General features: G+C 46.5%; 1 protein-coding gene across 1 annotated transcript in view; it reads left to right on the forward strand.

Annotated features, from left to right (window-relative positions):
* Positions 1–8062: 8062 nt before the first annotated feature.
* The window catches only part of gcn1 (GCN1 activator of EIF2AK4), a 154919-nt gene continuing 144912 nt past the window's right edge, over positions 8063–18069 (forward strand). Inside the window, exons 1-3 of the mRNA XM_070887575.1 lie at positions 8063–8099; positions 11918–12020; positions 16588–16651. Coding sequence (XP_070743676.1) covers positions 8082–8099; positions 11918–12020; positions 16588–16651 — 185 coding nt within the window. The 5' untranslated portion in view covers positions 8063–8081. The remainder of the gene's footprint in view (positions 8100–11917; positions 12021–16587; positions 16652–18069) is intronic.

The following is an 18069-nucleotide window of genomic DNA, read 5'->3' on the forward strand; positions in this document are numbered from 1 at the left end:
TGACCAGTTTTAACTGGCCTCGGGAGCGAAGGTAACTCACAGCAAAAGCAAGGCCATGTTCTTTAGAAGCTGCTCCGACCGATCCTTTATTCTCTTCACCGTGAAGTCAGATTACCTGAAGGTTTTGGGAATATGGTTCGGAGCGGACGGGGTGTGTGTCAAAAACTGGAAGGAGCGTATCGCTAAAGCCAAACATAAACTGGGATGGTGGAAGCTGTGCTCACTCTCCATTGCAGGAAAGAACTTGGTCATCAGGAGTGAGGTGCTCTCGCTGTTGTTGTACGTGGCACAGGTCTGGCCCATACCCCGCTCCTGTGCCGTGGCAGTCACCCGAGCCATCTTCCATTTCGTCTGGAGATTAAAAATGGACCGTGTCTGCAGAGGCACGATGTACAAATATCTGGACAAGGGGGAAAAGGACGTTCCAAACGTGGCCCTCATCCTGATGGCCGCCTTTGTGTGCGGCTGCATCAAGCTGTGCATAGACCCTTCGTATGCAAACACCAAGTGTCAGTACGTGCTGAGATTCTATCTGTCCCCGGTGTTGCGAAGGATGGGTCTGGCCAGGCTGCCGCGGAACGCTCCAACCAGTTGGACCATGCCTCAGCACCTGTCCTTCGGAGAAAAGTTTTTCAAGAAAAACACCTTTGACCACAAGGCCGTAAAGCAGTGGTCGGCACGCAAGGTCCTGGATGCCCTACAAAAGAAGGAGATGATGGATCCTGTCGGACGGTTCCCCGAGCAGACTGTCAAACTCGTTTGGCAGAATGTCTCATCGCCAGAGCTTTCACACAAGCACCAAGACGTAGCTTGGTTGGCGGTGAGAAGGGCCCTACCCGTCAGATCCTTCATGCGCAGCCGGGGTTTCAGAGACCCGGCACTCTGCCCCCGAGTTGGCTGTGGTGCGGACGAGACTGTCATCCATCTCCTTTGGGACTGCCCTTTGCAAGGCAGGTCTGGAAGGTGGTGCAGTGGTTGCTGTCGAGGTTCATCCCAAGCAGCTCTGTAACACAGGACTCTGTGCTCTGCGGACTGTTCCCAGGGACACACACTGAGACAGACATCGCCTGCTGCTGGAGAGCCATCAACTCGGTGAAAGACGCACTTTGGTCTTCCCGAAACTTGCTGGTTTTCCAGAGCAAGGAAATATCCACGGCCGAGTGTTGCAGACTGGCGCAATCCAAGGTCCAGGAGTACGTGCTGAGGGACGCACTAAAGATTGGTGCAGTCGCCGCAAAGGCACGATGGGGAAGAGCCACAGTTTAAGGCCCTTCCGCCACGGTAAACCCAGGGGATGGAATCAGACCCCCCTCGGGCTGTACTTGTTAATCTGCTTGTATACATAGAGCACCATGTACTGAAAAACACCTGTGTTGTGCCATGTATAATGAAAGTTTCTGCACTGTTTAGTAACTTGTAAAGAAATGTAAATGTATCTCCATTCGGTCCGTGCACTGCATTCATCTGCATAGTGCTACATGTAATGTGATTCGTGATCGGTATTGAAATGTATCCTGGAATCTTATGTAAACCTGTTCTCATCTGCTCCATGTAATACCCTCATTTGCACAGTATTACATGTAATGTGATTTATGGATTGTACTAAACTGCACCTTGAAATGAAATGTACGCTAGTGTATTGTATGGAACTGCTGTCAGCATCCAAACGAATTGTATGGAATTGCTGACCGCAAGGTACTGAACTATTTTCCAATGTATTGTGAAAATTTTATATGAATAATGTATATTTTTATTTTAAAAAAACGATGGCCGAAATGGCCTCCTTCCATGCTGTAAACTTCTATGATTCTATGATTCTATAAATCTCTTCTGCACCCACCCTAAGGCCATGACATCCTTTCTAAAGTGTAGTGCCCAGAATTGAACACAATACTTCAGTTGAGGCCTAACCAGTGTTTTATGAAGGTTTAGCAGAACTTCCTTGCTTTTGTGCTCCACGCCTCTGTTAATCAAGCCAAGGATCCCATTTGCTTTTTTAATGGCCTTCTTAACTTGACCTGCCAACTTCAAAGATTGTTTTACATACGCCCCCAGGTCTCTCTGTTCCCGTACCCTCTTTAAAATTGTACCATTGAGTTCATATTGGCTCTCCTCATTCTTCCTACCAAAATGTATCACTACACAGTGTTAAATTTCATCTGCCACGTGTCCGCCCATTCTATCAACCTGTCTATGTCCTCTTGAAGTCTATCACTATCCTCCTCACTGTTCACGATACTTTCAAGTTTTGTGTCATCTGCAGATTTTGGAATTATGCTCTGCACACCCAAGTCCAGGTCATTAATATATCGAAAAGAGCAGTGTTCATAATATGAACCCCGAGGGATACCACGGCATACTTCCCTCTAGTCTGATAAACAACCGTTCACCACTACTTTCTGCTTTCTGTCCCTTAGCCAATTTCATATCCACAGCCACTGCCCCTTTAATACCAGGGGCTTCAATTTTGCTTACAAGTCTCTTATGTGGTACTTTCTCAAAGCTCTTGAAAATCCACATACACAACATCAACCACGCTACCCTCATCAACCATCTCTGTTATTTCATCAAAGAACTCAAGTAAGATAGTCAAACAGGATTTGCCTTTCACAAATCTGTGCTGACTTTCATTTATTAGTCCATAATTTTCCAAATGCCAATTAACTTTTCCCGCATTATTGTCTCTAAAAGTTTCCCCACCACCGACATTAGCCTGACTGTCCTTTAGTTGTCGGGTTTATCCCTCTCCCCTTTTTTGAACAGGGGTGGAACATTTGCAATCCTCCAGTCCTCCGGCACCACACCCCATATCCAAGGAGGATTGAAAGATTGTGGCCAAAGTCTCCACAATTTCCACCCTTGACAGTTCTGGGGCAGGAGGGACCTGTTTGAAATGCAGCTCAGTGTCAAATTTTTTTCGCATAATACTCCTGTGAAGCGCCTTGGGACATTTCACTATGCTAAAGGCGCTATATAAATACAAGTTGTTGTTGTTGTTGTTGGGAGTTCCCACATGGTGCAAGAATTGCAGGCAACGGGTCTCAGCTGGCCTTCCATTCTATTTAGAGTCTACTTATATTCTATATAAAAATATATGCCTCTTAAGTTATATGGACTGACAGAGATAGACAGCTTCTTAACTGATAAGGGATTTCATTTCATTGGCAGTCCCTCGGGATTGAGGAAGACTTGCTTCCATTCCCTGAAGTGAATTCTTAGGTGGCTGAAAAGCCCAATACGAGAGCCACAATCTCCGTCACAGGTGGGACAGATAGTCATTGAGGGAAGGGGTGGGTGGGACTGGTTTGCCGCACACTCTTTCCGCTGCCTGCACTTGATTTCTGCATGCTCTCGGCGTTGAGACTCGAGGTGCTCAGCGCCCTCTCGGATGCACTTCCTCCACTTAGAAACATAGAAACATAGAAAATAGGTGCAGGAGTAGGCCATTCGGCCCTTCGAGCCTGCACCGCCAATCAATGAGTTCATGGCTGAACATGCAACTTCAGTACCCCATTCCTGCTTTCTCGCCATACCCCTTGATCCCCCTAGTAGTAAGGACCTCATCTAACTCCTTTTTGAATATATTTAGTGAATTGGCCTCAACAACTTTCTGTGGTAGAGAATTCCACAGGTTCACCACTCTCTGGGTGAAGAAGTTTCTCCTCATCTCGGTCCTAAATGGCTTACTCCTTATCCTTAGACTGTGACCCCTGGTTCTGGACTTCCCCAACATTGGGAACATTCTTCCTGCATCTAACCTGTCCAATCCCGTCAGAATTTTATATGTTTCTATGAGATCGTCTCTCATTCTTCTGAACTCCAGTGAATACAAGCCCAGTTGATCCAGTCTTTCTTGATATGTCAGTCCCGTCATCCCGGGAATCAGTCTGGTGGACCTTCGCCGCACTCCCTCAATAGCAAGAGGGTGGTCTTGGGCCAGGGACTCCCAGGTGTCAGTGGGGATGTCGCACTTTATCAGGGAGGCTTTGCAGGTGTCCTTGTAACGATTCCGCTGCCCACCTTTGGCTCGTTTGCCGTGAAGGGGCTCTGTGTAGAATACTTGCTTTCGGAGTCTCGTGTCTGGCATGCGGACTATGTGGCCTGCCCAGCGGAGCTGATAGAGTGTGGTCAGTGCTTCAATGTTGGGGATGTTAACCTGAGTGAGGACGCTGATGTTGGTGCGCCTGTCCTCCCAGGGGATTTGTAGGATCTTGCGGAGACATCGTTGGCGATATTTCTCCAGCAACTTGAGGTGTCGACTATACATCGTCCATGTCTCTGAGCCTTACAGGATTAAGAGGTTAAGGGATAAGGGATTAAGGGGTTATGGGGAGCGGGCAGGGAAATAGATCTGATCGGATCACCCATGTTCGTATTAAATGGCGGAGCAGGCTCGAGGGGCCGTATGGCCTACTCCTGTTCCTATTTCTTATGTTCTTATATTTAATTTCGGATCCCTTTCGTGTTAATATCCCCGAGATCTAATTAATTACTCTGATTATTTGTTTATATGTTTACTCATTCAATTATTATTAAATGGATTTAATGTGATTTGAAATTAAAGGGGTGTGGGAGGGAATTCTGCACCCAGGGGTGGCCTTAACTTTTCCTGTTCTGGGACGGGCCGATTTACTGTGTGTTTCCAGCATTTCCTGTTTCCATGTCCGATGTCATGCATTTCCCGTGCTTTTCGCAAGCTCAGCTATTTCCATGTTCTTTTGTTCTTCTAATGGCAGTTCATTGCCTCACTGAAATGACCATTTATCATTTGACTCATTCCTGCATCTTCTGTTAAGCAGTTTTCAGGTCACTCTCCCATTAAATTCCTCTCAGTGATCTGCATCTGATGCCTCTTTTCCTCCCCACCTTTTCTCTTCCACGTTTATCTTTCATTTTACAGTTCTGAAGCATTACCTGTCTTTTCCCATCTGCAGATATTGACTGACGTGTCGTGTATTTCCAGCATTTTTCTGTGTCTTCATTTCAAATTTCTGCCATTTGCAGTTTTTTGGGCTCTTTTTGCTTCACCGTTGTTGGCTTTCTCCAAGAATTGTATTCTACTTTTTACCACCAGAAGGCAGTGCTGCATACAGTCGGGCACCGGGTACAGATAGGTAGTCTAGTGCTGCCCTCCAGTGGCGTTTGTAGGAACGTGTTGAATTTACCTGCTGCCTGTCTGATCACATTTGTTGAGGTAGGAAAAGGAAGATCACAGCAAATGGTGAAAAGTCAGCAAGAATGAGATGAAGTGGGTTGGTGGATGTACTGGCATCCAAGAGTTGCTGGAGCTTTGGTTCTTTATTGTCTGAAAGGAAAGAAAGAAGAAAGACTTGCATTTCTATAGCGCCGTTCACAACCACCAGACATCTCAAAGCATTTTACAGCCAATGAAATCACTGTTGTAATGTGGGAAACGCCACAGCCAATTTGCACACAGCAAGCTCCCTCAAACATTAATGTGATAATCACGAAATAATCTGTTTTGTTATGTTGATTGAGGAATAGATATTGACCAGGACACTGGGAATAACTCCCCTGCTCTTCTTCAAATAGTGCCATGGGATGTTTTACATCCACCTGAGAGAGCAGATGGGGCCTCAGTTTAACGTTGCATCCAAAAGACGGCACCTCCGACAGTGCAGCACTCCCTCAGCACGGTACTGAAATGTTAGCTGAGATGAGGTGCTTAAGTTCTTGGAATGGATTTGAACCCACAACCTTCTGACTCAGAGGCAAGTGTGAAACTCACTGAGCCACAGCTGACACTGCAAAGTGCAAACTGTACTCAACGGGGTAATGCAGGGTGAAGGAGCTGCCCATCTGATCATCACCCAGTCTCACTGCATGTTTGGCTTCTGAAGGGACCGTTCCCGCCACTTGTGACTTAAGTGCAAATGAGCTGTCGAACAGCGAGACACCAAGGGCCAGTTACGGTATTGATTGAGTAGATGCTTCTCTCAGTAACTAAGCTGGTTAGTGCTGTCACGCCTCCCCGCCTCCCCACCCTGCCGTGGCTCAGTGGATAAATACTCCACATTGATTCAAGGTCCCAGGTTCGATCCCTGCTTTGAGTTGAGTCAGGACAGCAGTTGCCGCACTGCAATTCACCTCAGCACCACTGGGCTAACGAAAGGGGGGGAAAAAATCAGCCTTGGTTTTTGTTAACCGGTGACCCTCACTAGAAAGTGCCCATATGTGAATGTTGAGTGAAGACCACATCATGCTCACCTACAATAATCTCACGGTCAAATAGTCTACTGCCACTCAGGCCAAGGTTCACCAATAGCGACAAAGGAAACCCATTCATTTTAATAGCATACCATCACCATTACAACAAGAACAATTTGCATTTATATATTGTAGTACAATGTCCCAAGGCTTAAGGAAAACAGAGACGGCAAGGCAAAGGAGGAGCTTTTGGGAGGGGTGATAATCTAGACTTCAGAGTCTTGGCTGAGACGTGAAGAAAGGGCACTTGGGTGAGGTACAGATGGGCTGCTGATGTGCATGGAATTGAACCTGGCATAAATCACTCGGTTCAGAGGAGGAGGAGAGAAGATAAGAGACGAAAGTTGGGGGATCCCCACTCCAATAAAATACATATGACTTACTCCCCAGAACATAGGATTCTCAATTCTTCACTCTGTGCTTTGTACCCACAGTTTTCTTCCTTTTTGCAATACAATGTATCCCAAACTTACTCCGAAGATATGTTGGGTACAAACTGTGTTCAGAATTGAACCAAGGATTATTTACTTTACATGATTTTGGTAGTCTTAATGAATAAGGAACATTACACAGAAGTGAGGCAGTGCGACCGATCAGACAAAGGAGAATTCTTCACCTCCCAGCTCAAACAATATCAGAAAGAACATAGAAACATAGAAAATAGGTGCAGGAGTGGGCCATTCAGCCCTTTGAGCCTTCAATATGATCATGGCTGATCATGCAACTTCAGTACCCCACCCCAGCCTTCTCTCTATACCCCTTGATCCCTTTAGTTGTAAGGGCCACATCGAACTCCCTTTTGAATATATCCATCGAATTGGACTCAACAACTTTCTGTGGTAGAGAATTCCACAGGTTCACCACTCCCTGGGTGAAAAATGTTTTCCTCATCTCGGTCCTAAATGGCTTACCCCTTATCCTTAGACTGTGATCCCTGGTTCTGGACTTCCCCAACATTGGGAACATTCTTCCTGCATCTCACCTGTGCAGTCCCGTCATAATTTTATATGTTTCTATGAGATCCCCCGTCATTATTCTAAATTCCAGTGAGTATAAGCCGAGCCGATCCAGTCTTTCTTCATATGTCAGTCCTGCCATCCCGGGAATTAGTCTGGTGAACCTTCGCTGCACTCCCTCAATAGCAACAGGAGACCTTGTACCTGCTTAATTAACAACACCAATGTTCTAAGGCGCTTCATAGTAGTGTTATCAAACAAAATTTGACACCGAGCTAAGGAGATATTTGGACAGGTGACCCTTGGTCAAAGAGATAGTTCTAAGGAGAGTCTTAAAGGAGGAGAGAGAGGCAGAGAGGTTTAGGGAGGGAACTCCAGAGCTTGGGGCCCGGGCAGCTGCAGTCACGGCCACCGATGGTGGAGCGATTAAAATCGGGGATATGCAAGAAGCCAGAATTGGAGGAGCGCAGAGATCTTGGAGGGTGGCAGGCATTGTTCCCGTCAATTGTTGTGGGTGCGAGCTGTGGACCTCCCGCGCAACCGGCCTTTCAATAGGAAAAAACGCGCAAAATAAAGGGAGCATTGGTTGTGGGGCTGGAGGAGGTTACAGAGCGAGGGAGGGATTTGACAGGGAGGGTCATGGAGGGTTTTGAAAACAAGGATGAGAATTTTTAAAGCTTTGGAATTTAAATTTGACCTAAATTCACAGACTCACAGTGGCTTTTACACTTTGCAGCAGTGGATTGGAACACAGTGAGAGCCTGGTTCTGGGGCTGGGCCTGATGCTGGGCTGTTGCCTAGTGACGGTGGTTCCCAGGCAACTGTGCCCCCACCCCCCGGGGGATTCATAGGCGACCCGGAAGCTGTCGCCCTTTCTCTTCCGCCGTGCAGTGGAAAATGGCGACGGATACGCAGGTGTGTGCTGGCAGCCGGGGAGTGGAGCCTGGCCGGAGTACCCGGGCACTGCGGGCTGGGCCCGGAAAGCAGCGGGGCGAAGGGATCGAGAGGCAGACGGGCAGGCTCCCCGGGGTGAGGGCGGGGGAGGGACGGAGGGAGTCTCACATCCTATGCGTGGGAGGGAGAGAGATTGACTGACTGAGGCAGGGGTAGACGGGGACACTGGGGGAGAGGGAGTCACTGACACTGGAGGATGGGGAGAGACAGACTCTGGGGGGAATGATGAGAATGAAAGCGAAACCCCAGGGTGAGTGAGGGCTACTCTTGGGGGGATGTCGAGAGATTGGTGGATCAGAGACACACAACCTGGGGGAGAGGAAGGAGAGTGAGTGAGTGGGTGTTGGGGAGGCGAGCAGTGACATGCACTTTTGGAGATGTGAGAGACATCGACACACCCCTTGGATGGAGTGGAGGAGAAAGATGATCAAGATAAAGACAACTAGATGCCATGGGAGATAGGTGACTATCCCTGAGGGAGGTTGAGAGAGACTCTGGGGCAGTGAGATGAAGGCACGGATTACGACATTGTCGTGTATGTGTTTAAATCCGAGTTCATGTTCAAACATTGATTGATATACCATGCGCTGGTCCTTGAGGATTCGTGTGTGTCTTTTGAGATTGGAGAAATACTGTGCATTTTGTTCTTCCATCCCCTCTTCCCCTCCCTCCTCCCCCCTCCCCTGTCCCCCCAGAGCGCCAAGACCAACAAAGTGCTTCTGCTGGCCTGGCAGTGCCAAGCTGACTGGCACAGAGCAGGGATCAAAGCCTGTGTCCTTCATGGTCTGTGCAGCACCCTTCTCACTGTTTTAGCCAGCTTGGCTTTGGCAGTTCTACACTTGGGATTTAAGCATGAATTTCACATTTGAATTCTGCACAGTGCTTGTATGTCTTTAAATATTTTTAAATTGTCATATTGAATAGCAGTATTAATATTGTGTCCTGCTTCTGTGGCATATTTTGAGCTAAGATGGGCCTGTAAATTCATATTTTCATCCTTGCTTGGAATGTTTTGCGATTACAACTTCACCATTCTGGTGGGGGGTGGGAGGGGGCAGGAGAAAGAGAAGTGATTTACAGAAGGGTATTCCAACACTCCCCCCATGATTGGAATTGTTCTTTTTGTAGATGTGTAATTTAAGTCAGATGAGGGCTGGGACCTATATTTGACCCTGAACAGCTTTGGCAAACTTGATGACCTAAACAGCCTTTTTTCAGTTCTTGCTTCCTTCCTTTATGTTGTGATAAGAACATTTCAATACTTTTTTTTGAATCTCATGATCAAATCATTCACAAAGTTACTACTGATGCCTGGCAGCTCTATTCATGGACTAAAAATGTAGGGTTGAGAACCAGAAATGAAGCACTTATTCCAGTGCTAACTTTTCCCTTTTCCCTTATTGCTCGCTCTTTGGAGATTCTGTGACTGCAGCACACCTTTCCCAAAACACGTTATTTACTATTGCTCAGTGTCTGTTTCTTCCTGACCAGTGTTGGCTGGAAACAAAGCCAGGGCTCGTTAGAAAACCTGAACTGTACAACGAGCTGTTGATTCGCTATCCCCCCTTTACAGTGCCAGAGAGAGTGGCTATCACTAAGCAGGTGACACAGAAAGTTGAAGTTTGTAAATGTGTCCTTACAGTAAACTGCCAAGACTAACTGTCCAATTCTGATGAACGCATCACTAATTTGGATTATTGTTACCTAAACAATCTTTGCTCAGGATAAAATATGTCTATTAAATATATTGGGACCACTGCTCTTTTTGATATTAACATCAATGACCTGGACATGCAGGGCATCATTTCAAAGTTTGCTGATGACACAAAACTCTGAACAGTAGTGACCAGTGAGGATGCCAGCAGACTTCAGGAGGACATCGACAGACTGGTGAACTGGGCAGATACATGACAGATGAAATTTAATGCAGTTTAACTTAATGAGGGATGCGATGTTATGCATTTTTAGAAGGATGAATGAGGAGAGCCAATACAAACTAAATGGTACAATTTGAAGAGAGACCTGGGGGTTTACGTACAGAAATCTTTGAAGGTGGCAGGATAGGTTGATAAAAAGACACACGGGCTTGATAAGTAGAGGCTTAGAGTACAAAATCAATGAAGTTATGCTAAACCTTTACTCCAGCTGGGGCCTAACCAGTGATTTATATTGTGTCCAATTCTGGGCAACACACTGCAGAAAGGATGTCAAGACCTTGGAGAGGGTGCAGAGGAGATTTTTGTTACATGGAGAGACTTGATAAGCTGGGGTTGTTCTCCTTGGAGCAGAGAAGGTTAAGGGGAAATTTAATAGTAGCGTTCAAAATAATGAAGGGTTTTGATAGAGTAAATAAGGAGGAACCATTCCCAGTGGCAGAAAAGTCGATACCCAGAAGAGACAGATTTAAGGTAATTGGCAAAAGAACCAGAGGTGAGATGAGAATTCTTTTTTAGAGTTATATTGATTTGCCTGAGAGGGTGGTGGAAGCAGATACAACAGTAATCAAAAGGGAATTGAATAAATACTTGAAGGGAAGAAAATTGCAGGGCTATGGGGAAAGAGTGGGGGAGTGGGACTAATTGGATAACTGTCAGAGCCGGCACAGGCACAATGGGTGGAATGGCTTCCTGTGCCGTATGATTCTCTGAAAAACACTAGCCTTTGTAATTGAGAAACATTTTATTCCCTGTGCAGCTTAAGTGACTGCATCTCTCTAAATTCAGCCATCGCTCCTTACAGGCTTATAACCTATAGATAATTGTTTGATGCAAAAAGATTATCAAAATATGGAATCCATTGTATCTGAGTCAGTCATATCATTGAACAGAAAATTAGGTCAACCTTTGAAGGAGAGTTGAAGGAGACATGGCACGATCAGCGGATCTGGTATAGTAGGTATTTGGTAGCTCGAGTCTCGAGCTGGCATGTGCACCACCAGATGAATTGCCTCTTCCCTGCAGACATTTCTCTTGAAACTGCAGTTTCCCAATCATTTATTTAGACCTTAAGCAATTCAACTCCTTCAGAGATTCTTTTTGTTCTTTATCTGTTGCCCCTTCAGCTCTCCGCAAATGCTGGCCTGTGCTGGGGGTGCAGTTCCAGATTTGCCGAGCTTCCTTCGGACATCTTTCTCAAGTGCATGTCCTTGCCGAGTGAGCCCCGAGTGAGTCAGCGGACTATTCAAACAAGGAGGGCATCACAGCCGAAGTCAAAGTGCACTTTCCATCAGGAGCAGGAGTTTGGCTTTCATCTTGCTCGCCCATGATGCTGAGGTCAATTGTATCCTCCCTCCACGGGTATTTTTGGAGTGTAGTCATTCTTGAAATGTGGGAAACGCGGCAGTCATTTTGCACACAGCAAGATCCCACAAACAGCAATGTGATAATGACCAGATAAAATGTTTTTGTTATGTTGATTGAGGGATAAATATTAGCTTCAGGACACCGGGGATAACTCCCCTGCTCTTCTTTGAAACAGTGCCAGCCAGACGGCCTGTTTAACATCTCGGGTTTAACGTCTCCTCCTGCATAGATGAGGGATCAATCCATGGGCTGCGGGGTTCAGTGCAAGTTGTGGCTGTGCTAACCCTGTCCCCGGCTTTGTTAATGTAGGTGGTCCTATTCATTCTTGTGTTAAATCCATTACTGGATGGGAATCCAGTGCTCCTGGTCCAGCTAATGGCCTGTTTGTCAGTAAGTGCAATATTTGGGATACTGTGGGATAGTTTGGATACTTTGGTTAGCAAGATGGAGAGTGAGACCAGTGTGATTGACTTGCAGGTTTCGGACATCCTCAGGAGGTTTGCTGCCAGAGTCACTACAGCCAGTGTGAAGGAGAGGCAGCAGATACTTTCGGACTTGGGGAGCTGTGTCAATGGAAAAGGTATGTGACTGCTGAACTACTTCATCTTCAGGGCTGTCCGAACATCCAAGAATTTTGTGTTGGGGCAAAAGTGGATCCCAAATCGGAATTGTAGTTTTCAATGCCTAGTTCCACATTAAATGGCGAAAACCTGGTGCATGTCTTCAAACTTTAAAATTCTTCACTGTCTCCAGGAGCACCTGGCCTTGTGTCAGTTTTTACATGGGCAGTGTTACTAACCTTGCTGAGGGTCACAGTCTGCAGTAGTGCCTCAGTTTAGAGCTGTTTGTTCATGCTGCAGTATGCTCCACTGTGGTGTGATGAAATGTAGGTGAGCAGCATGCTCTGAACCGCACCTCTGCTGTTACACTGAGTGGTGACCAGGTGTCTGTCCACAGGTGGGGGCGGGCTGAGGTGGATAGCCAGTCTGCATACTATATAGTGGGTAGCAGATGGCGTGTGGGGGGCTGGGGGCAGCAGACAGTTCCCCCCGCCCCCTGGTTTCCTCTCTGCCTTAACTTTTGGACAGTGCATTCTCCGTGTGATTTAGTCTCCATGTACATTAGTCTTGCATTTGAGAGTTTGGTCTTTACTGTTCACAGAAATAAATTGCATTTATACAATGTGTTTCACAACTTCGATACATCCCAACATGCTTCACAGCCAGTGAAGTGTAGTCACTCGTATTATACAGGGAAACATGGCTATCAGTTTGCACACAACAAGGTCCTCTAAACAGCAATGAGATAAATTCGCAAATAATCTTTTTTCAGTGATGTTAGTTGAGGGAACTTGGTTAGGACACTGGAAGAACTCCTCTGTTCTTTGAATAGTGCCATGGGATAATTTATGTCAATTTGAGCAGGCAAGTGCTCAAGTCTCTGTCATCATCGTAGGCGGTCCCGCGAATGAGGATGACTTGCTTCCACATCAAAAGGGATGAATTCACAGATGTTTCAATGCAGGACCCGATATTCCAGTCTTGAACTCCAATTGAGGGGGTGGAAGATGCCTGTGTGTGGATTTTTTTAACGTGTGGTGACCGTTGCACATCAGCCACCACAGGAGCTTGACAGAGCTAGGCCTTTATCCAGTGGCAAGGGTTAACCAGGACGACTGGAGACCTGCTCTGCTGCACGGACCTAGTGCGCGCACACATTACACTGTGGGCTGGTCCGTGCTGCCCCTGGATCCTCGGCTCTTCTGGGCCCTGTACCCTCATTTGCCGCACCTCCGCCACGATCTCTCTCCACGCCAAACATTCGCCGCACCCCTACCACGATCACTCGCTGAATCTCCACCACGATCTCTCTCCGCCCTGATCATTTGCCGCATTTCTGCCTCGATCTCTCGCCGCTCATCCGCCCTGATCTTCCCAATCCTCTGCTGTACCTGAGCCCCGCCAATGTTCCTGTCTGCGCTACAAACGGCGCCTGGGATTTGATGACATCACCTCATCACCTACCTCAAAGTTGTCGCACACTTGGAGCAGCTCGCGCTGGAAGTTGTAGTGGCTCCAGCTCTTTATCTTTGGACCTGCAGTGGTGTCCTCTCACAGGTCAGGTCTCTGTAGTAGGGTTAGAACCCACAGCCCTCTGACTCAGAGGTGAGTGTGCTGTGCTCTGAGCCAAGGATGACATTGTTTGCTTTATCTCCTGTCAAAAGAACCGAGAGCCACTCTGTAGCTGGAGGTTTTTTTGCATCACCCGTGCGTTGGGTGTCAAACCCCTCACAAGCACTTGCACAGATTTTGCCCAATTACTGGCTCCATTCTAGTTTTACATAACAACATAAGAAATAGGAGCAGCAGTAGTCCATTCGACCCCTTGAGCCTGCTTCACCATTCAATAAGATCATGACTAATCTTTAACCTTAACTCCACTTTCCTGCCCTATCCCCCAGTCCCTTGATTTCCTTAATATTTAAAAATCTATCAATCTCTGTCTTGAATATACTCAAAGACTGAGCCTCCACAGCCCTCTGGGGTAAAGAATTCTAGAGATTCACCACCCTCTGAGTGAAGAAATTTCTCCTCATCTCAGTCCAAAATGACCGAACCCTTATTCTGAGACTGTGACCCCTGGTTCTAGACTCCTTAGCCAGAGGAGACATCCTCCCTGCATCTACTCTGTCAAGCCCTGTAAGAATTTTGTATGTTTCAATGAGATCACCTCTCATTCTTCTAAACTCTAGAGAATATAAGCTTAGTCTATTCAGTCTCTCCTCATCGGGCAATCCCCCCCATCCCAGGAATCAGTCGGGTGAACCTTCGTTGCACTCCCTCTATGGCAAGTAAATCGTTCCTTAGTTATTGAGACCAAAACTGTACACAATACTCCAGGTGCGGTCTCACCAGGGCCCTATATACTTGCAGTAAGATGTCTTTACTCTTATACTCAAATCCTCTTGTAATAAAGGCCAACATACCATTTGCTTTCGTAATTGCTTGCTGTACCTGCATGTTAACTTTCAGTGATTCGTGTACAAGGACACCCAGGTCCCTCTGAATACCAACATTTCCCAATCTCTCCATTTAAAAAATAGTCTGCTTTTCTATTTTTCCTACCAAAGTGGATAACTTCATATTTCTCCACATTATATTCCATTTGCCATTTTCTTGCCTGCTCACTTACCCTGTCTATATCCCCTTGAAGCCACTTTGTATCCTCCTCACAACTTACATTCCCACCTGGCTTTGTATCATCAGCAAACTTAGTTTGATATATATTGTGAATAGCGGAGACCAAAGCACCGATCCTTGTGGTACCCCACTGGTTACAACCTGCCAACGACTCGTTTCCTGTTTTTTGTCCGTTAACCAATTCATGCTAGTATATTACCTCCAATCCCAAAATTGAGCCCTAATTTTGTTTTATAACCTCTTGTGTGGCACGTTATCGAATGCCTGCTGAAAATCCAAATACACCACATCTGGTTCCCCTTTATCTATTCTGCTCGTTACAAGCTCAAAAAAACTCAACAGATTCATCAAATATGATTTCCCTTTCATAAATCCATGTTGACTCTGCCAAATCCTATTATTATTTTCTAAGTGCCCTGTTACCACTTTCTTAATAATAGATTCTAGCATTTTCCCTACTACGGATGTCAGGCTAATTGGTCTGTAGTTCCCTGTGTTCTCCCTCCCTCCCTTAAATAGCGGGGTTAAATTTGCTACCTTTAAATCCGCGGGAACTGTTCCAGAGTCGATGGAATTTTGGAAGACGACAGCCAATGCATTCACTACCTCTGTAGCCACCTCTTTCAAAACCCTAGGATGTAGGCCATCAGGTCCAGAGGATTTATCAGCTTTCAGGGTATAACTTTTTTTCCAAAGTTGAAGATCTCAGGGTACACAAACAGCAGAATGAGATGGTGGATAAACCGGGGTGTACAAACAGCTCGGAGTGTGACCGAGGATGCATTGTTTTTTGACAATAGGTGTGTTGCTTGGTGACTGGAAGTAAGTGTGATGCTTGAAGGTAGTCCATACCATACACAGGGCTTTCAGTATATTAATGTACATGAAGACAGTACCAGTGGGGATTTATTGTGTTCTTTAGCAGCCGACTCCATACATACAAAGGCTGTACTCCAGGACATAGTCGACGTATTTACTGAGGTGTACGAAAACATGGGTCTTCCGATAAACATCCATAAGACACAGGTCCTCCACCAGCCTGTCCTCGCCGCACAGCACTGCCCCCCAGTCATCAAGATCCACGGCGCGGCCCTGGATAATGTGGACCATTTCTCATACCTTGGGAGCCTCTTATCAACAAGAACAGAAATTGACAACGAGATTCAACACTGTCTCCAGTGCAGCCTTCAGCCGTCTGAGGAAAAGAGTGTTTGAAGATCAGGCCCTCAAAACTGCCACCAAGCTCATAGTCTACAAGGCTGTAGTAATACCCGCCCTCCTGTATGGCTCAGAGACATGGACCATGTATAGTAGACACCACAAGTCACTGGAGAAGTACCACCAACGATGTCTCTTGAAGATCCTACAAATCCCTTGGGAGGATAGATTAGCGTCCTCGACCAGGCCAATATCCCCAGCATTGAAGCACTGACCACACTTGATCAGCTCCGCTGCGCTGGCCACATCATTCGCATGCCAGACATGAGACTCCCAAAGCAAGCGCTCTAGTTGGAACTCCCTCACGGCAAACGAGCCAAAGGTGGGCAAAGGAAACTTTACAGGGGCACCCTCAAAGCCTCCCTGAAAAAGTACAACATCCCCACCGACACCTGGGAGTCTCTGGCCAAAGATCACCCTAAGTGGAGGAAGTGCATCTGGGGGGCTGCTGAGCACCTCGAGTCTCGTCGCCGAGACCATGCAGAAATCAAGCGCAGGCAGCGGAAAGAGCGTGCGGCAAACCTGTCCCACCCACCCTTCCCTCAACGACTATCTGTCCTACCTGTGACGGGGACTGTGTCTCTTGCATTGGATCGTTCAGCCACCTAAGGACTAATTTTTAGAGTGGAAGCAAGTCTTCCTCGATTCCGAGGGACTGCCTATGATAATGATAGCAGCTGTCTGTCTACCCTGATATATTGTGTGATAACTGCTTGTCTTCTCTTTCAGATCTGCCCGATGCTGCTGTGAAAGGCTTATGCAAACTTTTCTGCTTGACACTACATCGCTACAGGTTTGTCCTGGAAGTTTCAGATCCAGTAATGTATTCCCTTCTGGAGCTACCAACAATTGTACAGTACTAAATCTGACACTGTGCTGTTGGTTCAGTCTTTGTTTTATCCTAATATGTTTTCCATTTGAGCTTATTGGATATTTCGTAATTCTGCAAGGCATTGGCAGCAGCTTTACGATATCCATCGCTATTTTCTCTCACCATCTATCTTGTTCACTCATCCTTAGTCGATCTCTACTTTCCTGCTGTCTTGATTAGTCAGTCTCATGATTTTTTTTAAAATTAATTTGTGGTAAGATCAGCACTTGCCAATCCAAGTTGCCATGAGAACATGGTGATACAACTGAATGGCTTGCTAGGCCACTTCAGAGGGCAGTTAAGAGTCAAACACATTGGTGTGAGACTGGAGTCACATAGGCCGGACTGGGTAAGGACAGCAGGCTTCCTTCCTTAAAGGACATTCGTGAACCAGTTGGGTTTTCTACGACAATCCAACAGCTTCATGGTCATTTTTACTGACACCAGCTTTTTTTATTTCCAGATTTTAAAAAAACTGAATCCAGATTCTCAAACTGGGATCTGAACTTGCGTTCTCTGCATTATTAGTCCAGGCCTTTGGATTATTGGTCCATTGGCATAACCACGATACCTCTGTACCCGTAATAAATTGTTGCTGCTCAGTTGCTCACATGCTCTGAATTGCACTCTCTCTCAGATAAGCTTGGCCATTTGTGTACACACTTTCTCACCTGGTCTCCATCCTTGTTATGAGGTGCTCTTCTGAAGCGAGTTCTTGGGTGGGTATGCTCTCTTCATCCCTCCCCCGCCCCCCCCAAATTTCACTTCACTTGAAGAGGATGATTTGTGCTGGGTGCCCTTCCATGGGTGCCAGCAGCTCTCCAGTGTCTCATCCAAATGCCATTCGTTACATATGAACCTTGATGGTGTGTGATCAGGCTATTTGTGACCTGTATTTGATCCTGCCCTAACTGGATGTCCAAACGCACGCTTTGCAGCGTGGATTACTTGCTGATCTGGAGCAGGAACCTAGCTCATTTTTTTCCCTCCCTCTTCCAAGTGTGGGCATATTGGGTTAATGATAACCCCTCAGGGCCACTTCCAATGCAGCGCATACCACAGATTGAAACAGCAACTGGTCTGAATAACTCCGTACCCCAACCGTGTGATGTATTGGCTTCTCAGGCCAACGGGGTAACCCAGAACCCCTTTGGTTGTCTTTCAATTGTCGTCATTTTTGGGGACCTGTCCCCAGGCCTTTGGAGGCATGTGAAATTGGCCTGGGTTGATCTCTCATCTTCCATCTGTTCAATCTGGGATGGTGGTGCTTGGACTGCTGCTGCTTTGTGCTTTTAAACCCATCTTGTTTATCTTTGGGGGGTAGGGCCAAGGAAGTGTAG

The sequence above is a fragment of the Pristiophorus japonicus genome, chromosome 8, assembly GCF_044704955.1.
Source record: "Pristiophorus japonicus isolate sPriJap1 chromosome 8, sPriJap1.hap1, whole genome shotgun sequence".
Lineage (NCBI taxonomy): Eukaryota > Metazoa > Chordata > Chondrichthyes > Pristiophoridae > Pristiophorus > Pristiophorus japonicus.